We start from the raw sequence: 23,394 nt of genomic DNA, 5'->3' as shown, positions 1-23,394 counted from the left end.
CAGTAGCACATCTATTTGATCGGACCACACGGGCCAGCCTTTGCTCCCCACGTGCATCAATGAGCCTTGGCCGCCCATGACCCCGCCGCTGGTTCACCACTGTTCCTTCCTTGGACCACTTTTGATAGATACTGACCACTGCAGACCAGGAACACCCCACAACAGCTGCAGTTTTGGAGATGCTCTGACTCAGTCGTCTAGCCGTCACAGTTTGGCTTTTGTCAAACTCACTCAAATCCTTACACTTACCCTTTTTTCCTGCTTCTAACACATAAAATTTGAGGACAACATGTTCACTTGCTGCCTAATATATCCCACTCACTAACAGGTGCCGTGATGAAGAGATAATCAGTGCTATTCACCTCATAATGTTATGCCTGATCAGCGTAATATTTTCTCATTAATGCAATTATCTAATCAACCAATCACATGGCCGTTGCTTCAATGCATTTAGGGGTGTGGTCCTGGTCAAGACAATCTCCTGAACTCCAAACTGAATGTCAGAATGGGAAAGAAAGGTAATTTAAGCAATTTTGAGTGTGGCATGATCTGCTCAGTTACTGGGATTTTCACGCACAACCATTTCTAGGGTTTACAAAGAATGGTGTGAAAAGGGAAAAACATCCAGTATACTGCAGTCCTATGGCTGAAAATGCCTTCTTGATGCTAGAGGTCAGAGGAGAACGGGCCGACTGATTCAAGCTGATAGAAGAGCAACTTTGACTGAAATAACCACTCGTTACAACCGAGGTATGCAGGAAAGCATTTATGAAGCCACAACACGCACAACCTTGAGGCGGATGGGCTACAACAGCAGAAGACCCCACCGGGTACCACTCATCTCCACTACAAACAGAAAAAAGAGGCTACAATTTGCACAAGCTCACCAAAATTGGACAGTTGAAAACTGGAAAAATGTTGCCTGGTCTGACGAGTCTCGATTTCTGTTGAGACATTCAGATGGTAGAGTCAGAATTTGGCGTAAACAGAATAAAAACATGGATCCATCATGCCTTGTTACCACTGTGAAGGCTGGTGTTGGTGGTGTAATGGTGTGGGGGATGTTTTCTTGGCACACTTTAGGCCCCTTAGTGCCCATTGGGCATTGCTTAAATGCCACGGCCTACCTGAGCATTGTTTCTGACCATGTCCATCCCTTTATGACTACCATGTACCCATCCTCTGATGGCTACTTCCAGCAGGATAATGCACCATGTCACAAAGCTCGAATAATTTCAAATTGGTTTCTTGAACATTACAATGAGTTCACTGTACTAAAATGGCCCTCACAGTCACCAGATCTCAACCCAATAGAGCATCTTTGGGATGTGGTGGAAGGGGAGCTTCGTGTCCTGGATGTGCATCCCACAAATCTCCATCAACTGCAAAATGCTATCCTAAACTAAATAAAACAAATATATATGCTTTACTGATCTTCACATTATATAACTTGTACAACACAAACAACTGAATCCACTCAACCTCAACACTCATAAACTCTGCTAGTAATCATCTGAAATAAATCAATGCTTTGCAGTCCTTAAGTGAATCATAAAGAAACATGATACAGTGTAAATGGCTGTTAGAGCAAGACAAGGTCCAGCTAATTCTAGAACACATTTGGAGTGTTAAAACTGTGTCGGCAGAGCAAAACGGCAGTACGAGCTAAACAGCAGAGATTAATGGATGTCTCTCGGGTTTCAGCCAAATGCACGTACAAACCAAACAATGCTTTCATAATAATCATAAAAAGCATGCATTACCAGGATATTCTTACACTCCAAAGGTCTAATAGTCTGGGGTTTCTAAAAGCTTTCATTTACTTAAGGTGTAAATTTAGATGTTGGTTTTACTCTGGTGGATATGTCATAATACACCTGCCATACGGTTTGGTCCACTTTGTAGATTGTTCTGGCTCACTTAGAAAAAGAAAATGATGATCTGATTGAATGTAAAACAACAACAACAACAAAAAAACCAATAGTTACTTTGATTCTTCTTGTGAATATCTAATTTATTGCAACCAATCCTCTTGAAAAAAAAGTATGCGATTTCCCAGGAAAAGTGAATCAAGATAAAACATTTTGGCAGAAGGATTGAAGGTGTATTGATGGACAGCAAAGCATAAGAACTCGAAATAAACATAAAAATCCTTGTACAGGCAACAACATCCATTGTTAATCAATAAACACTCATTCAAGAATACAAATGCACAAAAACATCATTAAACATGGCTAACCAGCAGCTGACCGGCCGCTTTTATCACGTCTGTGACCCAACATGGCGTGATGTCTTGTCTCAGAATAACACTCCAGATGTGGGGGAGTAAAAGAATGCATCTTCTGTTAAAGAGCAGGAGAATCGATGAGCTGAAATGAGCATACATGCATCTTATGGAGCAGAGAGACAGAGATAGCGATGGGCTGTTCTGTGTTTGTTTGACGTATCAGTGTTGGCTGAGCGGCTGAAATCTGTTGTTGCTCTTACACAGTGCAGAGCAGGTTAAGCCAGGCTCTCCATTTGGCCCATGGCTTTATTGTTTAAACACTTACATAATACAGGCCAGCACTGCTGTATGTGAAGTTTTTTTTCTGTATGAATGAGCACACAACAATTAAATAAGTGATTCTTCAGAGAACAGAGAACCAAAGAGAATAATACAAAATAATAATTTAAAAAAGAACATTTTTAAATAAATAAATAAATAAGTAAATATATATATATATATATATATATATATATATATATATATATAAATATATTTGCTTTAAAAATATATTTACTTATTTATTTATTTATAAATAGAAATCTTTTGTAACAACAATATACACAGTATATATATAGTCAGTAATTTGGGGTCAGTCATTTTCTTTCTTTTTTTTTTGAAATAAATCAATAATTTTATTCAGCAAGGATGTGTTAAATTGATAAAAACTGATAGTAAAGGAAATTTATATTATTTGAAAATATGTTTTTATTTTGAATAAATGCAGTTCTTTTGAACCTTTTATTCATCAAATATATTAGGCAGCAGAACTGTTTCCAACACTCATAATAAATCAGAATATTAGAATGATTTCTGAAGGATCATGATCACTGAAGACTGGAGGAATGATCCTGAAAATTCAGCTTTGCATCACAGAAATAAATGATCATTTAAAGTATAATTAATTGAAAAAAAAAACGAAAAAAAACGTTTATATATATATATTAAACAAATATTGAGTGATACAGACATTAGAGTAAAAGGGCTGGTTGATTTTGCAACACCACTCAAATTGTTATGCTAATAATATAATTTGTAATGAAATATACAATGGACCTGACAATATACATAAAAACACCATTCAAAAGTTTGGGACTAGTACAATGGTTTATCATTTTTGAAAGAAATATCATATGCTCACCAATTTGTATAAATAAAATAAAAATTATAACTATTTAAAATAACTATTTAAATTTATATTTATAATGTAATTTATTCCTGTGATGCAAAGATGAATTATTATTATTATTATTTCAGTGTCACATGATCCTACTTTCAATTAAAAAAAAAAATAATAGAAATCTTATAACATAATAAATGTATTTACTGCAACTTTTGATCAATGCAATGAGTCTTTACTGAATAAAATTATTAATAACTTTTGAATGGTAGTGTACAAAAATGAATTACCAGTTATTAACGTTTCGGCAAAACAGTTGTAACTTGGTATTAGCCATAACTATAATTATAATAAACAAAGCCAGTCTAAACCAGTTCAAGAAGCCCAGCCCATACTGAAGTCTGTTCTGGTAGATCACTAATATTTCCTATTTATCATTATAAATGATGTTGGCTGTTCATGAAGTGCACCCTGGGTTTGAGTGGATCCCTCTGGCAGTGCACTCAGTATTTGAACAGAATGGCAGTTAGCGTGATCTCCGTGTTGCGTAACATAAGGTCAGAGCATGAAGCCGCTGCTCGTGCTTCAGTCTGGCAGAGAGCCAGTGGCGCAGCTTCCCCCTGTCACTTCAATTAGAGCCCTGTGAGCTCAGCGAGCCGGCCACGTCCATCACAAAACCACTGAGAGAAGAGCAAGGCAGCTTCTAATCCCAAGAGTTTGCATTTTTTGTATATATATGCATTTGTTACTTACACATTGCAGCACTCTTTTATGAAGCCTGTATAACAGAATATGAAATAATGCATGATTTTTAAACTCGCAAGGACTTCAGATGAGGCCAATCTTTGGAATGACATTCAAACCTCAAGGTCAAATATTATCCTTATATTGTTATCATTACAAACACAAACTGAAATCATTGACTAATGTTCATAGTGAATACATGATGTTTACTAACCACATAACTTGCATTTTTTTATATCTGTATATTACTGCCATATAAACATTACTTTGAAACTCTCATCTCTGACTGATTACATAATAATTCCTGACTGTAACAATGACATTTTTATGAAGCTGCTTTGAAACAATGTGTATTGAAAAATGTACTGTATATGAAATGATGCATTACAAGTAATGCAAGTTACATAATTAGATTACTTTTTTCAAGTAACTAATAAAGTAATGGATTACTTTTACATTTACAACAAAGTATTAGAGTTACTTTTTTTTAAAATAAGTAACGCAAGTTACTTTGTTTCCCATGTATTGACTGACAGCTCTCGTCACCATGTTGAGAGAAAGTCCAGAGGCGTTGTGTGTGCTGTGTACACATGAGAGTTAGTGTAGTTTATATTAAATGTATGCTCTCAATGAAAACTGCTGAACAGTTAGTTCATGTGTTCATGAAATCAAGGCTAGATTATTGTAATGCTATACTGGGTGGCTGCCCTGCACACTTAATAAATAAACTCCACCTAGTCCAAAACCATAGACAGTAAAAGAAATGGACAGAGCTATCCCATTGACTTCAACGGCGGAAAGTGAGGTCAGTAAGGAGCACACACTTCCTGATGGCTGAGCGAACTGCGCAGCCTCAGACTGAGCTTGAGGACGTAGATGTGACGTGAGCCTCCTGTCTGACAGCTGTAGGTCTTCTAGTAGTTGTGGAAAGTGAAAGCTGAATCACGTTGTTTAAATATTTTCTCTCGTTGCTTTTGGCTCACTATCGGCTTCTCCCCATTCTGCCCCCTTGACTTTATCAGACTTTATGTCTCCACGTCCCCCCGACTGTCTCATAGACAGTTAAAGATTGCCTGCGAGCGTCTCCTCCTGTCTATACGGTAATTTCTCAACTGTGCGACAGAGTCGCGTTGGTTATGACGCAATCGTTAGCCTATTTTTACAAAAACAGCTTCTACGAGGCGATAGTGTAAGATACAAGGTAATGGAGCGTTTTATACATGGTCGTGCTTCTTTAGAAATAAACAATGGACAAATGGAGTCTTTAAACGCCTCAGATGTAAAGTTATTCACTGTCAAAGTGACTCAAAAATGAATGGGAGTCAATGGGATGCTAACAGCAGGTGATGGCTTGGTTAGCAATGGCCGCCCCTAGGGGTGGAACGCTTTCCGAGTGCTAGATTACCCCCTTGTCCAAAACGCAGCAGCTCGAGTTCTTACTAGAAACAGGAAGTATGATTAGCCTGTGCTGTCAACAAACTCCCTATTAAGCATTGCACACATTTTAAAATATTAGCCTCTCTTTTTATCCTGAGATTTACCATAGTCTGTTGAATCAGATGGTAGACCTGCACCTTAGACACGACCACAATGCAGCCCTGAAGTATCTGCAGAGAACATGTCAACTAGACTATCCCCTCGGTACAGATAGAAATGTCATCAAAATGATTCCCGTTCACATGGATCAGCGGAAAAGACTAAAGATGCTGTTTAGGGCATGCCGGACAAGTAATTTCACTGTCCTTTTGTAAAGAAAAACTAGCGCACATAGCCTATGTATTCTAATGAGCATGCCTATACACTAAAAATGTAATACGAGCATGCCGTCGTTCTTACAGATTTACGTTTTTTACGTAGTTTACACACTACTTAGTTTTACACTACTGTACAAGAGTGAATTTGATTTTCCTGAGGCTTGTTTATTTCACTCTTGGTGTGAAAGGTCCTTAACATTTGCCAACATTTTTTTAAACAAAACAAGCAAACCCAGCTCAGGTTAGAAAAAAAATCCAAAAGTAACAACACATTACATATACATTTACATTCAACAATATTATTGATTGGACTGCAATGACACTTTTGGATGGGAACTTAACTAAGCCAGAGGATGACATCACTGTTTTCAACAGAACTACTGAATAGAAGAACTCCTTTAACAATTGATGACCTTCATAATGGAACTGAATCAACACTGAACCGACTTCTGCTGAACAATGGCAATTTCTTTTAGAGCTGGTGAAATGAACTGTTTACATCGAAACAATTTACTGTAAAAAAATATAATGTATTGTATAAAGCGCTATATAAATAAAGACTTGACCTTACTTTTTATTTTATTTTATTACATAAAAAGTAACTAAGTAACACATTTGATTAATGCAATATTTCTTAGCTTTACAGTAATTATGTAATGTTGTGCTATTTTGTAACTATATGTTTTATGTGATGTGGTGGTTGTATTTTGGAGCCCAAGAGAAATTTCCCTTGGGGATAATAAAGTACACCCTGACCTTGAATATTGTAATGCATTTCCCCATGCTTTCTTCAACATTTGTGCTTTAAGAATACCAGCATAATGCATTATATACAGGCATCAAATAGGAAGTTACAAAAATGACAGACAAAGTCGAAGGATAATGTTATATGTTTATATAACATATGTGTGTGCGCACAACTCATCCATCTGGCTAAAGTACATCTGACCCAGCATTGGTTCTGGTAGTGTCTGACAGGTTGACAGTCTGGAGGACGCCAGCGATACAGTCTCCTGCTTTTAGAGATGATGACCTATTCTCTCACGTCATGCCAAGAGGCCTCAGAGAGCTCTGTTTCCTTCAAGGAAAACAGAGCGTTACAGTTCCCATAAGTCACGATTCGCTGCACGGGGACTCATTTAAAAGCGAATCTTATCGTAAATACTTATTTTTAATTGATGAGGACACTGGAATCCAGAGAGATGTGCATGCTGAAAATCAGACTAATGTCTCCAGCGCTCATGATATAATACATGCAGAAATGTATGATTGCATTAAGCACTGGGAATAAGATAACTTGACACTGTCCTGAGCCTGAATCCTGATGTTTCTTAAAAACAATGAATCAGCACTTCAGACTCACAATGTAATAAAGGAAACGCTCATTCCTCATCTCTCCTCTCACCTGCAGCAACGGTCTTTGCAAAGCTCAGGAAGAACTACAGAGAATTGAAATCCCTCCCACTGACAGAGATGCACGACTTTTAATGACTTCTGACTAATGAGCATTCGCATGAGAGTGCATAACTAATTACACCAGCAGATATGGGACTGAGAAGCTTTGAACATGTTGTTGGTTTAAAAAATGTTTCTTGAAGGAATAGTTCATCAAAACTGAAAATGAGAAGTCAAGCCACGAACAATGCCTAAAAGCATCATAAAACTGATCCATATTACACTAAATGTAGTTCAAAGTAAATGTTTTCTTGAGCTCAACAGAGCATTTATCAACTACAGTGTTATTTAACTATCATTGAGATACTATTATAGTTGTATTATTATTTTATTTTCCATTTTTATTTTAAAGTAATTATGTTTGTTTTTGTCATTTATATTAGTTTTTTTATACATCTATAAAGTTTTTACATTTTATTTCAGGTCAAATATATTAAAATGAAAAATGTTGCCTAGGAAACTAGCTGAATATATATTTTATTTTAATTAAAGCTGCTGTCCCTAACTTTTTTCGTGCTGAAGATTTACAAAAATTATATGGGAATGCACAACATGAATCCATTTTCCAAACCATGTTTTTGTCTTCCCCTGAATCATTATGAATTATTACACTTATAATAAGTGTTTATATTGGGACTATTTCAGAGCGTTCTTGTAGGAACCGCTGCGGAGGAGGAGCACAGTCCCTGCGTGACTCGCCTTAGACATAAACAGAGAGAAGTAGCTCCGGCTGCAATGTTCTTCCGCAAGACAATGCAGTTCTGTTTATTAACCATTTCAAGCAATGAAAATGTTTCATGGTTTTAGTTTCAGTTTTGGTTAACTATAATAACCCTGATTTACTATAAACTTTCCTTGTTTGGAAAAGAGCTGTGTGAAAATTCTTCTTCTTCTTCTTAAAAAAAAAACACATTTACTGCATTTTTAAATCAAAGCACTATTTTTGGGTGAATCCCTTTAAAAACGTTTAGGAACCTTGATAGGATCTAATAAGATGTTGTTAATACCGTATTTAGACAATGGTATTGTTGTTGCTAACTTTATTACAAAATTACTGGCATTTCCAATAATAATCTTCTGGTGGAGATTTCATTTCATTTCCACTATTTTTTAATATGAAACAGATGAAGGCAGATTATCGCCATCTGAAATTTCTCCAGACTTATAAAGTGCACCAGATACCAAATAAAGAATAATATGATTGATTGAACAGATTAATATCATTGACTGATATGTACAATATCAGGGATCTAAACATATCTGGAAATAATTACCACATTCATTTACAACAATTCACTTTTTTTTTTTTTTTTTTTTTAAACCTGATACTTCCACCTTATGTCTGATTTGAAATGCTTTCCCACTCAAATTAAGCAAAAGCAATATACAGAAGAGTGGTTATACTCAGAATAAGCTTTCTTTCAGAAGACAGTGTCCTTTTGCTTCCTGGGAGATTCAGTGCTTTACGTGTCACTACACACAGTGTCATTACAGAAACCACAGGGAGAAACGAGGCCAGAAGGTAGTACTCTTATGAATGAGAGGAATTATTCAGAATTATCTAAGGCGTGATTAACCCTCTAATTATACCCAGTCACGCTTCATGGCTGCTCCCTGAAGAAGTGAGGTCAACACTAAGTAAAACACACGCCTCACACTTTGAATGGAAATTAGTGTGTATTTGAATTTTGAAAGCATTTAGTCATTATGTGTCGAATGCAAGATCCTCGCTAACAGAAATCTCATTATAATCACCTGCATCATTTCTCCACTGCAAGTAATTCACATTTTATCAGCAAATTCCCACTATTACAGTGTAGCGACTCAGGCGAATCAAACACACAATCGCCAGTTACATTTAACAAATATGTTTTGAAAGTTGTGCTCACTAGCATACCTTCCCCCAACACAACAGAGGGAGATTCTTCAGTCACCCTGGAAACCATCTGATAAGATCTTTTTATGGCCGGAAAGAATGTGGCCACATGAAGTCTTATACACAAAGAGCTTAAGACACAGATCTTTTGCCTCAAATTATAGACAAACCATCTATAAATGAACATGCACCCCAGGACATTATATGTAAACACATAACTGTCTTGTAAAATGTTTATTCTGTATGGTATTTTGCATCTTTTTGTCTTTGTCTTAACAAAGTACTAGTTCAGATAACCTCATATATGTCATGTCTCCTATCAAATTAATGCTCACTTCACGACTTACACTTCCATGTATATCACTTATTCAGAAAATGCAGTGTGTGTTTGTTGCATTAATTATAGTATGAAGAACTCAGAGACCCACTGAGTCCAACTTTTAAACAAAGAGCTATAAATTCTGCTGAGGAATTTCCTGCCGGGAAATCCCAACACTCTCATTGGTTAAGTCTAACCCTGGAGGGTGGGACTATTTCCAGACCTTAAAAAGACCAGTGAAGACAGGCTCTTCCCTCTTACCCTGTTCTCTTACTCCGCTCTCTTCACTTCTTCAACTCTCTCCTGTGGGAGCCAACACCCACGGGGGGGGGGCTGGCACTCAAGCCATGCCACCAATGCAGGCCCTCCAAGCAGGCCTCATCTCTTCCAAAAATCTTCTCTTCTACAATCCGATCTTCAAGAACACGAAGCATCGCTAAAGCAAACAGCCGCTTCCCTCCCAACCTCGGAAAGGACCGCCGGACACGCAGAGACACGCAGAGACACGCAGAGACACATACGCACACAAGCGAGAAGCCAAAACAAAACCAAAAAGAATGCAAGTATTCTTATTCTTACTGCTGTAAAGAGGGTGTGTTATTCTCCAGTTGGGATAAATTAACTCCGTGAAGGTCGTATTTGGTTGAACTGAAGGAAAGCTGTTTCTTACCCTCCCCCACTCTCTTTGTCTCTCTCTCTCCCTCTCTCTTTGTCTTTCTCTCTCTCTTTTATCTCTCTCTAACTTCAGTCTATTCATTATTCTCTTTTATGTATTCTTTCGTTAATATCTATACTTCTACTCTCTTGATGCATATTTAGTATGTACTTTCTGTGTGAATTGTAGTGTTATTTTTAGTCTGTGTTTATTAAACCTTCAAAAGACATTTAATGAGTTGAATCTGTTATTCTGCCACATACACAAAGTCAATGAAACTTGCGATCTAAACGTTACCTAACTGCTTATGCTACTATGTTAGTAAAGTAAACTGTATGACCATTTGAAATATTGAACTTATCCTGATCAGTAAAGTTAATGTTTCTTATGCGCTCGTAAAGCAGTAATCCCTTTATTGAGAATTGATTTGAAAAGTCTATAACTAATTTGCAGGACAAACTTAGTAGGATAATTTCAAGCAATTCCGTAAAGGGTTACTTGTATTTAATTAAACAATTTTCCCTATCGGAAAATTTTAATACGTAATGAACAACTGGCAAATCATATTCATAAATTCATGAATATTGAATATTAAATCCCTTTTGAGTTAATTATTCCCCGAGACATTAAACTCATCAGTATTCTCGCACTATGTATTTGGTGGAGAAAAATGCGAGCAAGTTTCAAACGTTTGTGTATGTGTGAATGATATTCATATTCTATTCATTGTGTATTTTTGGAGTATTAATAACCTGCACGCGCGTTTTTGTTTCGTTTTGTTTTGGTGTTGTTTTGTGAATTGAACGGTACGCGCAAGGCGAACCCAAGCATAAACAGATGCTGAGAAATGTTGAAGTAGCCGGATTATATTAATAAAAATATGAACGGTACGAAAATCCGCGTGATCTCCGAAAAACTCTGCAGGCCGTAGGCGCAATAGAGTTTATCCGCGTGATTTCCTAACAAATGTATTGTAGAAAACCCATACATTTGACTCGAGCAATATATTATGTGTTCCATCAGAATAATGAGATTTTGATGATGTCTGTAGACACGTACGTTGCGTTATCCCGCTTGATCTGAACTACGGAAAGTTTCTATCATTGCGGAAGATTGGGACAGGGCGAGACTCTCCTGTACAATATAAGGGGCCTCAGAATAATTATTATATCGTTAAGATAAACGATAACTCCTGGTTTAAGTCTGGCTTAGCTAACCAAAGACTTGAGACCTAAAACATTTGAATCAGAGATGCTGAAAACCGTCAGCCATATTGATAAATGTCTATTGGAGTCCATGTAAAATGCGTGAATAGGCAGACGGAAAATTCCTGCATTCACCCGTCTTGTTACGCGTGCATCTAGAGCACCAGTCATTTGTAAATGATTTGCAAGAGCCAGTAAAGCACAGAACGCCAGGGCGACCCAGAAATTGCAACGCCGCTTGCAAACCGCCAGAGGGCGACTCAAGAATTGCAACGCCGCTTGCAAAACGCGAAGGCGACTCAGAAATTGCAACGCCGCTTGCAAACCGCCAGAGGGCGACTCAAGAATTGCAACGCCGCTTGCAGCACGCCGGAGGGCGACTCTAGAACCAGACAAAGCCATCTGGTGAGCATTTCCGCCTAACTAACTCTAGTCTAGGGCGGGCGCAATAGCGCCATCGTGTGGATAAATTCGGATAGTTTCACTCTCCGTTATTTGATTCTGCCTTAACAAAATAAGTTTGAGCCTATAAATTGTTTATTGCTTACTGTTGTACACAGTTTCATTTATACAATTTTTCTAGCAACAACCAAATCTCCTTTCTCGCTGATTAAACACCCTTATTCGAATTTGAAGTTTAAAAAGAAACATAACTTCCTCTAACTCAAAGTGAAATTAGGTTTAAGTCACAGACAGTCCAATTGGAAGGAAGGACGCCACCGTGTGGTTATACCCTGTTAAGTCAGCGCAACACTAAATCCCTACTCCCTTTCTGATTAATTCTTTTATTTGGATAACTCCCACTTAGAGATTAATCGTTATAGGATAAGATTTAAACATTTAAACTTGCTTTGAATTTAATTTGAATTAAGTTGAGCGTCTAATTTTTTTATTTTATTTTATTTTTATTTTATTTTTAATTTTCAATTTTCAATTTTAATTTTTTATTTTAATTAATTTTTTAATTAAAAATTATTATTATTATTTATTTTATTTTTTTTAATTATTATTATTTTTATTTTTTTTTCTCTCTGCAAAAGTTTTTCTTTTCCCCTACCAGTGGGAATAAAGCTCAGTCTGGTAATTACAAACAGTATCAAAAGTGCTTTTGTTTATCATTACTTGACAGAAACTTTTGCCTTTTTCTAAATTGCTCTTGATATTTAATCTTCCACTTAAGCGACCTCAATCCACCCCGGATGAGCTAAATGGGATAACCCATAGTACAAGCCGAATTTTAGTATATCTTGAGCATTTAGCCAATTAATTTCCCTAACACTCCCGGCGCGCACGCTGACATTCCTTTCATTACAGACCAATTCATCTTGTGTTTGTTTCCACTGTGCTCTTTCCTATCCTCACTGTTGGACTATCACGATTGTGTTTCTTTCAGTTCACCAAGAGACCCCAAGGAGAATTAGATAGTCCCGGGACGACCGAGCAGCAGTTCACCAAGTGACCCCCAGGGCTACCGCCCACCTAATTGTCTAAATTGTCTAATTATCTAACTGTCGACATCAGTTAGCCAAAATTCCCAGCTATCCGTACGATAGCTCGTTAGCTTAGAACAAGCTTGCATTGGCTCTCTCTCTGTGTGTGTGTGTGTGCTGTGTTTCTTTCGTCCGCAGTAATGTTCCGTGCACCCAGTTCCGCCGTCCCGTGGGATCGCCTAACGACATGGCTGGAAGCGCTAACGGCCACCAGTCAAGGAAGTCTGGGCCAACTGAGCCAGGAGCAACTGGACACCGAGCTAGACCAGCTGATGACACACGACCCCACGCACAGCTACTCCAACAAGGAAGTGGCCAAGATCCTCGGAAGCCTCGCCCACGTCCTCATCGCACAGGCACGTCTAAGCGAAGGGAGCTACGACAACCTGGAACAGGAGGCAGCAACGCTAAAGCTTCAAGCCAAGGAGGCCCGGAGAGACCAAGCCCTCACCCAGCTTCGTCTAGATCAGCTTCTAGACACAGAGAAAGATGACGAAACAGACAAAGAACAAAGAAAAGAAATAGAAAGACTTCAAAAGACCCTGAAGGAGCTCCGTCGTGACACCGACCGACGAATACAGTCAGAGAAAGACGCCAGGAAACACCTCGACGAAAAGCTTCGGCGTGGCGAATCCCTCCTGGAGAGAGCCACTGATGAACTTAAAAACAGAGACATTAAAGCTAAAGTCTATGCAAAACATTTGCAGTCGGCACAAGCCGAGATCGACGAGCTCATCCAGCAAAGACACGAGCTCAAAGATGAACTTGACATGGTGCAAAAAGAACTGAGACAGTCATATATAGTGCAACGTTACCGGAAGGGGGAAACACACAACACAGAGTTTCCCCTGACCAGTTACTCCGCACATTTTAGCCACAAAGCAAGAGCTACGAAGGGGAATGACAGCCCCCTGTTTAAAAGAGCACCCGCCAGTCTCCACGAATCCCCGTCAGCAGCAAAGGAAAGGACGCCCTTCCAGGAAGTCAAGGTCAACAGCCACGAAGCTTCAAAGAACCTTGACAAGCTGGCCAGAAATATTCCTACCTTCAGCCCAGACCCGGCAGGAGGACACGACGTCCACGCATACTTAAAAGACATAGACTTTTATTTGCAAACTGTCGCTCACGCGAACAACTGGGACAGACTGTACCTGCTCAGGGCCACGTCTAATCGTGACGTACGCAGCTTTCTGGATCGACAACCAGAGGCCATCAAAGCGGACTACTGGCATCTACGACAAGCTCTAATTCGTGAGTACTCCGACCCCGAGTCAGACCAGGGGTTCATCACTGCCATGGACCTCAAGCAAGCTCGACGTGAGACCTCACAGAACTTTTATAACAGACTGCGACGTGCCTACTTCGGGGCACGTAACGACCCAGGCATGGAGGAGGACATCAACTTCAAAACTCTTTTCCTCCGAAACCTGCACCCTACCATCAGTTACCACCTGGGGGTGCTGGCGTGCCCGCGCAGCATGGGCACGCAACAGTTAAGAGACTTGGCTCACAAAGCTTACGTCAAACAGAAAACCATTTCTGAAAAGACTGTAAAACAGCCCACCATCTGCCCTGTCTCTGTGCACCACCCAGAGCTAACCCTAGAGGGTGCCAAACAGAACCACAGTTACCGACCCGTCAACAGAGAGTCCAAACCACTCCAAGCCAGCAGAGGGCAGCGTGGTCATAATGGCGACCGTCCACGGTACCAGAGCGATCGCTCTGAAGGATCCTGGGACCCGCCTCGCCCAAAAAGCCAGCGAAGAGGCCACTCTCGACGGGACAATGGTAGGCCCAGACCTGAACCCACGTCTGGCAAAGAAAGTGTAGCTGCTTCTGAAGTTACAGAGCTCATAAAGATCCTAAAAGAGTTCCTCCGACAGAAACCTCACAAGGAAGACAAGAAGGACGGACCAGGTACAGCACGACTAGACATGATACCTGAAATCAACCTTCCCGCCCTTCCTGCAACTGAATCATCCACCCTGAACACTGTTCCCCAACCACGGACTAGTGTACTAACTGTTGCACCCCCACACGTCAGCAGCACACACTCACTACAGCTGACAGCAACAGCCTCTAATCAAGACAGCATCATGGGACAGCCCAGCGTACCAGAAAGCGCTGCTTTGATTGTTTGCACGCATAATGAGACACTTGACACATATCCAGACGGCTTATCAAGCAACATACAGGTCCCCACACCAAGACTCCTGGGAAACCTAATCGAGAAGGGGATGGCTCGAAAACTCTATCTGACTATCACTATGGAAAGGGAATTTAAGCTCGAAGCCCTAGTTGACACTGGCTCCGACCTCACGCTTATATCCGCCCAACTGTTTGAAAGACTCAGATTTGAAGCACAGAGGAAAAATCGCACCCTTAACCTTCACACTTGTAAGCTAAATGTGCAGTCGTATAGCCAAAACGACATCCAGCTCAAGCACGTAGCTTCCATCCACCTGACAATTGGACCTATGAGGCTGATACACCCAGTCTATATCTCCCCTATGAACACTTATCCGTTTCTCATCGGAAAAGACCTGCTGGACCGCTTCGAACCCGTACTGGACTTCAAACAGCTGAAAGTCTGGGCTCAAGTGCGTGACCCTCTGCCCCTTCAGACACACACATCGTCTGAGCAAGACTGTCAAGTCACAGAGGTCACGGGAACTCCCACAGAGCCAGACTGCCATGTCACAAAGGCCACGGGACCCCCTGCAGCACACTGTGACAACACAGCCTCAGCCCCAAAACCAAGTTCAAGTTCGCTACTTTGCACATTTCAGCTATCCAAAAACTCTGATGCCTTCTGCCCCCAGGTCATGAATGACCTACAGCTGAATGACATTGTCACAACGAACAGTATCCCTGCACTGTGGGCAGACAACTCAACAAAAAGTCTACCACTGTGCAATACAATCAGTAAAAACACACCACACGGCGACATGTGGGCACCCCCGCACCCCACATCCAGCCCCATTGTTGCAGTGCTAACCCACAGCAAGCGATCGACACCGGCTACAATGCCTCCCTTGCAGCTGCTATCGCTAACGCCGCAGTTTTCACACAACGATATTGCGGATACGCAAGCCTCTGACACTGCAACAAAGACAATTCTTGACCACCTCTCAGACCCCTCCAACCACCCTATCACTGACTCTGAGCTCATTGATGACTCTAGCCACAAGCATCTGCATAACTCCAGACACATGATGCGTATTATGGACAACATTCTCTGGTTTGCACCCGATGGCAACACAGCGCCACAGCTTGTAATGCCACGGTCGCAAAGGGGGGTGATGCTAATGTACGCCCACAACACACCATGTGCTGGACACCACGGCACCAGAGCCACGCATGACACACTGAAACAGGTGGCATATTGGCCTGGGATGCATCAAGAGACGGCAGAGTATGTTAGAGAATGGCTAGTTCGCTGCCAGTTCCAACCAGCAAACCCGAGCCACAGAGCCCCACTGCAACACAGAGGGACCACGTTCCCATGGTCAAACCTACAAATCGACCGGGTAGAACCCCTGCCCAGGTCCACAAAAGGCAAAAAGTACTTTCTCACAGTGGTGTGCCAGTTTACCAAGTGGGTGGAGTGTCAACCAGCACCCAACGACACCGCCCAGACCACGGCATACCACCTGATGAATCACATCTTTTTCCTGTCAAGATTGCCACTGAGAATCAACTCAGACAGAGGCATCCACTTCACTACTGAGGCCATGCAACAGATCTGGAAATGCCTAAGAAACGCGGCCGTGATCATGCTCCTGTGCCTCCAGACAATCAGAGGCCAGCCATCACCAGACATCATCACACCGGGTCCAGCCTCGGGCATCGTACTGAGAGAGCAACCTGGACTGCTGATCACCAACTGCAAATGAATCCTCAAAAGAAAGACGTACTCTCCGGAACTTCACATCAGCAGCGCAAGCTCCTCCAGCCCTGCACACAAACGCAAAAGGGGGGAGGAGCCCAAGCCCTCTGCCTAACCTTATACCAGCTTCAAGAACCTTCTCCTCCAACACCAGGTAGTCACCTTGTAGGCAATACTGCCAAGCCCCACACTATGTCATGCATGTGATTTGAGAAAGAAGGCCTTTAACGAACACAAGGCCGCCTCTGAAGGGATTCTCAAAACCCCAATGACTTTGAACTTTGAAACAGAGAAACCAAAGTGGATCACCAGAAGGCACCCAGCCTGGCCACAATGCGAGGCACCCTCTGGAAAAGTTCCTAGTCAGCATAGGACATAAAAGTGTCAAGATGCACAGTCCATCTTCCTAGGCAGGAGACCTAAAGGACTGACTGGCCATTGCGAGGAACATGGTTCCACCCAGGGCTGCAGAAAGCCCACAGCACACCTGCACCACACAAACGGACTTCTGGATGACAGGTGACGCACCGTCAGGGCACCTGCTGCCTCGACACCTGCTGCACAAGCACAGAGACCTGAACTGGGCTACTGTCTGCCTTATCTGCCGTGGAACGACCATCACTTCAGGAGACACAAACAACTGGAGCCTAACATGGCTATGGTGTGTCTGATCTTCCTGAATCTTTGATATCGCTCGTTGTTGTCCATAGGAGGGACAACAACTAGCGAAAGGGGGGATTATGTAGCGACTCAGGTGAATCAAACACACAATCGCCAGTTACATTTAACAAATATGTTTTGAAAGTTGTGCTCACTAGCATACCTTCCCCCAACACAACAGAGGGAGATTCTTCAGTCACCCTGGAAACCATCTGATAAGATCTTTTTATGGCCGGAAAGAATGTGGCCACATGAAGAGCTTAAGACACAGAGCTTTTGCCTCAAATTATAGACAAACCATCTATAAATGAACATGCACCCCAGGACATTATATGTAAACACATAACTGTCTTGTAAAATGTTTATTCTGTATGGTATTTTGCATCTTTTTGTCTTTGTCTTAACAAAGTACTAGTTCAGATAACCTCATATATGTCATGTCTCCTATCAAATTAATGCTCACTTCACGACTTACACTTCCATGTATATCACTTATTCAGAAAATGCAGTGTGTGTTTGTTGCATTAATTATAGTATGAAGAACTCAGAGACCCACTGAGTCCAACTTTTAAACAAAGAGCTATAAATTCTGCTGAGGAATTTCCTGCCGGGAAATCCCAACACTCTCATTGGTTAAGTCTAATCCTGGAGGGTGGGACTATTTCCAGACCTTAAAAAGACCAGTGAAGACAGGCTCTTCCCTCTTACCCTGTTCTCTTACTCCGCTCTCTTCACTTCTTCAACTCTCTCCTGTGGGAGCCAACACCCACGGGGGGGGGCTGGCACTCAAGCCATGCCACCAATGCAGGCCCTCCAAGCAGGCCTCATCTCTTCCAAAAATCTTCTCTTCTACAATCCGATCTTCAAGAACACGAAGCATCGCTAAAGCAAACAGCCGCTTCCCTCCCAACCTCGGAAAGGACCGCCGGACACGCAGAGACACGCAGAGACACGCAGAGACACATACGCACACAAGCGAGAAGCCAAAACGAAACCAAAAAGAATGCAAGTATTCTTATTCTTACTGCTGTAAAGAGGGTGTGTTATTCTCCCGTTGGGATAAATTAACTCCGTGAAGGTCGTATTTGGTTGAACTGAAGGAAAGCTGTTTCTTACCCTCCCCCACTCTCTTTGTCTCTCTCTCTCCCTCTCTCTTTGTCTCTCTCTCTCTCTTTTATCTCTCTCTAACTTCAGTCTATTCATTATTCTCTTTTATGTATTCTTTCGTTAATATCTATACTTCTACTCTCTTGATGCATATTTAGTATGTACTTTCTGTGTGAATTGTAGTGTTATTTTTAGTCTGTGTTTATTAAACCTTCAAAAGACATTTAATGAGTTGAATCTGTTATTCTGCCACATACACAAAGTCAATGAAACTTGCGATCTAAACGTTACCTAACTGCTTATGCTACTATGTTAGTAAAGTAAACTGTATGACCATTTGAAATATTGAACTTATCCTGATCAGTAAAGTTAATGTTTCTTATGCGCTCGTAAAGCAGTAATCCCTTTATTGAGAATTGATTTGAAAAGTCTATAACTAATTTGCAGGACAAACTTAGTAGGATAATTTCAAGCAATTCCGTAAAGGGTTACTTGTATTTAATTAAACAATTTTCCCTATCGGAAAATTTTAATACGTAATGAACAACTGGCAAATCATATTCATAAATTCATGAATATTGAATATTAAATCCCTTTTGAGTTAATTATTCCCCGAGACATTAAACTCATTAGTCGTTGTTGTTACAACAGCTCAGACAACAAAAGCCACGTTTCGACCGCAAGAAACTTTACCAAGGAACTTTGGGTGGTACTCGGTGTGTTTAGACCGCAGGAACCAGGGTCTAAATGAAGTTCCAGGTAAATATTTCCCCCTCCTAACGGCCCTGCTCGCGAGGTAGTACTTTTTCAAAGTTCAGGAACTTTCAAGGGCGGGACTTGGGCGCTGAACATGCTGATTGGTTGAGCTCATGCAGCACTTTATTTCAACTGGCATTTTTAAAAGTCTTTTGCGAGGTTCGGTCTACGTTCAGTAAATATCAGTCTTGCTCTCTGTCTGATGGCGCGCGTTCGTCTCAGCCATCTCACGTTCAATGTCCGTAATAGCTGATAATAATATACATTGTCATTTTAAATCTAGCTTTACAAGCTTTCTGAATATGCTGCTCTTTTCTGTCGTTGTTGATTACCTCTTTAGTAAACCTAACGTTATACATAACCAGCAAAAGCAGCACAGCTTGAATCTCTTCCATACTCGTTATTCATTTTTTTACGGTCTATTTTTCACCATGTAAACGACCTGACCGATTACTTTTAAGCGTGCGCCCTTACATGACGTGACAGCACGCGCCGCGCTCATGTTGACGAGAGGAAAGCTCATTTTTCTGAGGGGTAAACTTTTTATTTTGTAAGTTATGAAGATAATGTTGGAATAATGACACAGCGTATATTGCCCCGGGCAGTTTTTACTTTAACTGCGCCTGACAGAAGATTTTTTTTTTCCCTGAGATGATTATTACACTTTACAACAGATAAATAGCTTATATAATACTGCATTAGTCCTGGTGGCCGTTAAGAGTTGCTATGGCTACAGTTAACACACTCCAGCTGCTGGAGAAAACAGCGTTGACATTTTTGATGCGGCAGACAAACTGCATGTGACAAAATGATTGCGATTGAAAGTCATCACATGTAAACACCAGATCGGTTTAGATAACGTCTCACGTAAACAGTCCACTAAATCTTTCAATCGGTACAAAAAATGTCATAATTTTTTGTTCATTTTTGCGATTACTTGGAGGAGCAGTCGCGCGCAGTCCTACATCACCGGACTAATTTGCCTAATCTTCACGGAACTTTAGATCGCGGTGGAAACGCAGACAGTTGCAGGTCTGGGGGGAGAACAGTTCTTGTAAAAAAGTTCCTGGTACAAATTGTTCTGGGTAATTTTGGTGGAAACGGGGCTATATACTTATCAGTGTTTTATGTAACTTTAAAGGGTTTCTTTTAAAATGACACCAAAATTGTGCATTTAGACCACTGTATGTCGGTATGGGAAGCTTTTCAGTTTGGGTAGGCCAAATCCAGGCGGAAATCCCCAAAAATGGCCCCAGAGCTTAAAGGGTTAGTTCACCCAAAAATGAAATTGATGTCATTAATGACTCACCCTAATGTCGTTCCACACCCGTAAGACCTCTGTTCATCTTCAGAACAGAGTTTAAAATATTTTATGTCACATATGGACAACTTTGATGATGTTTTAATTCCCTTTATCTTAAACTGTGTTCCGAAGATGAACGGAGGTCTCACAGGTGTGGAACGACATTAGAGTGAGTCATTAATGACATCAATTTTATTTTTGGGTGAACTAACCCTTTAAGTGGTTAATGAGAGTCTTAAAAGAGATTTACTCACAATTGGAATCCTTTATTTACATCTTCAAACTTTTCTAAATATTCCACTATTCTGACATCACAGTAGTGCATCTGTGATGTTTATGTCCATTTATACCAGCCTGGCCGAGCATTTATCACTATTCTGATGTCATACTTCACAATCCAAATTTTTAGTCACTGCGGTCTGGACTGCTGTTCCAGTTGTAACTGCTCCACCAGACATCACAAATAGAATCACAATCATTTTCGTCACAATGTCGATGTCATAATCACAATGCCACAATTCAAAAACCATTAATTTAGCCATGACTGTATGACCTGCTGGTCTAATAACAGCTCAGCCAGATATCATTAAAACAGAATCACTATTTTCATGACTATTCTAAATCTCTTTTTATATTATACATTCATAAAACTAGCAGTCAACACAATCGGAATCACATTCATTTTTATAGGAGAAACTGTGTGAATTACTATATCCTTTTTAATATTAGACTGATGGACATTATTTGTATCACTGAACTGACGTCATAATCACTATATATATATATATATATATATATATATATATATATATATATATATATATATATATATATATATATATATATATATATATATAGTGACGTTGTATTAGGGGAAATCACTTCTGACCCTGGATGTCGATTTATACGAGTAGCAATCCTTACAATAATTTGCATAACTATTCTGACGTCATAATCACTAAGCACGTAATTACATAGCGACGTTTCTGTAGGGAAACCACCACTTCTATCCCTCTCTGAATTGCTTGTTCATTGATACAAGCCTGTTATCACACGCGCAATAATCGAATCGCTATTCTGACGTCATAATCACTATGCTATCATTTAATTGTGACGTTTAAATAGGGGAAATCACTTCTGTCCCCCATGACTGTCTGAGCTGCTTGTCCATTCATATCAGCTCATCCAGTGACTGCTGGCAGAGACTATCCTCCAATCTCATTAGAGAAGTGCTGCGATAAACTGGGTTATGATGATCACTGCTCGTACACTCTGTTCCGAGCGTCCACTGGACATATCGAGCTGCACCTGACCTGACATCTACAGATGCCGATAGTATCAAATCTCTTGCTAAATGATAATATGTCACCCAAGCAACTCGTGCAGAATAAGGAAGAACAAACGCGTTGCTATTTGCAGAGTCATTTGATGCATCCATGTGTTTCAACTCTTAAGAAGTACGACTGTTGACATATCAAACGTCAATAGCCTACGGGAATAAATTATGTAGTTGTTTCCATGCAGATGACAAATCTCGTCGATATCAATAGAAAATCTGACATTTGTGTATTTTTACATACCTTCATTGCAACTCCCGTCCGTGAAAACTGTCGAATTCTATATTGATTTTCATTGCAAGGACGCTCAGGAACACTCCATTACGTCTTCTCTTTCTAGCATCCTTGTGTATGTGTAGAAAAGAGGATAACGTAATGGCAAAGCGCGGATCCGCCAATCCTGAAATAGCAAGGGCCGCTGGTATGTATAGCAGCCAATCGACTTTGCGCTTGCCGGCGAGTGGGCGTGTCTTAGCGCCACGCATGTGTGCAGGCAGCAGGCATCGGTTTAATGGTTTAATGCAGCGACAGTGTAGTGTGACCCTAGGCTTTAATTGCTTTCTCAACAAACGCTAAAACGGTGATAATTATGTCCAGCTCAGTTCATGAACAAACTGTCTTAATGGGCGAATTATACCAACAAAATGGACATTTCTGTGCTCGTGCAGTCTGTTGAGTCTGTTGATGGTCGTTTGGCTCAAACAAATTGACCTCTGACCTTTTAAATAACTTTTTATGATATTTAAATGTATACATATAATATATAACATTATATAAATGTGACAAAATAACTGTAGGCTACCTTTGTTTTTTGCCTGGGTAACGTCCGACGCCCGGCGAAAGCTCTCGAGCGGTCTGTTACTATGGTTACCTCTTCAGGTGAACCCGATGTCTGATTTCTTTAGTGAGCTCTGGTTAACTTTTAAAATTATTTTAATAGCTACTGAAGACATTTAAATGAGTTTGATACGAACTGGCTGCGGTTTGTTTGGTCTATAGCTCACACTGGAAAGTGCTGGAATGTTTTATTAGTCACGACGGTATTTCACAATTAGCCTATTAATCCTCACACTCAGCTGTTCTCAAACACCCCCCCCCCCCCAAAAAAAACTCATCACCTGATTTTGTAATTTTTAACAAATCATTTGAACTCATTTACACAAATAACCTATTTAGAAATGCACATTTAATTAGGCTAAATGCTTACCAACCTACATGTTAATTAAAATCATTTATTTCATTTGCATAGCTTCAGTTGCATTGCAACACGGTATGGTTTAACAATAAAGTGAGAACGCAGGCCATCTAGTGGCCAGATAAGTGAAAGACAATCCAGACAGACACTGCACTTTGTTGAAATCAAAATCATTTTAAGGTGCCCTAATGAGTTGAAACAATATTTTAAACTGTTCTCTGATATCCACAAAGAGGGTATGTGGCTTTAAGGGCAAAAAATGT

At 40.4% G+C, this 23,394-nt stretch overlaps 1 protein-coding gene across 2 annotated transcripts in view; it reads right to left on the bottom strand.

The window, feature by feature from the left end:
• The window catches only part of rnf34b (ring finger protein 34b), a 43,893-nt gene extending 21,569 nt beyond the window's left edge, over window positions 1-22,324 (bottom strand). For both annotated transcript variants that reach the window (XM_067433600.1, XM_067433601.1), the window contains exon 1: window positions 22,180-22,324. In XM_067433600.1, the coding sequence (XP_067289701.1) occupies window positions 22,180-22,185 (6 nt within the window). In that variant the 5' untranslated portion in view covers window positions 22,186-22,324. The remainder of the gene's footprint in view (window positions 1-22,179) is intronic.
• Window positions 22,325-23,394: the final 1,070 nt, after the last annotated feature.

Source organism: Pseudorasbora parva, chromosome 23 (assembly GCF_024679245.1).
Source record: "Pseudorasbora parva isolate DD20220531a chromosome 23, ASM2467924v1, whole genome shotgun sequence".
NCBI classification, from domain to species: domain Eukaryota; kingdom Metazoa; phylum Chordata; class Actinopteri; order Cypriniformes; family Gobionidae; genus Pseudorasbora; species Pseudorasbora parva.
Note: the sequence above shows the minus strand (reverse complement) of the source record. Positions and strands in the feature narration are given on the sequence as shown.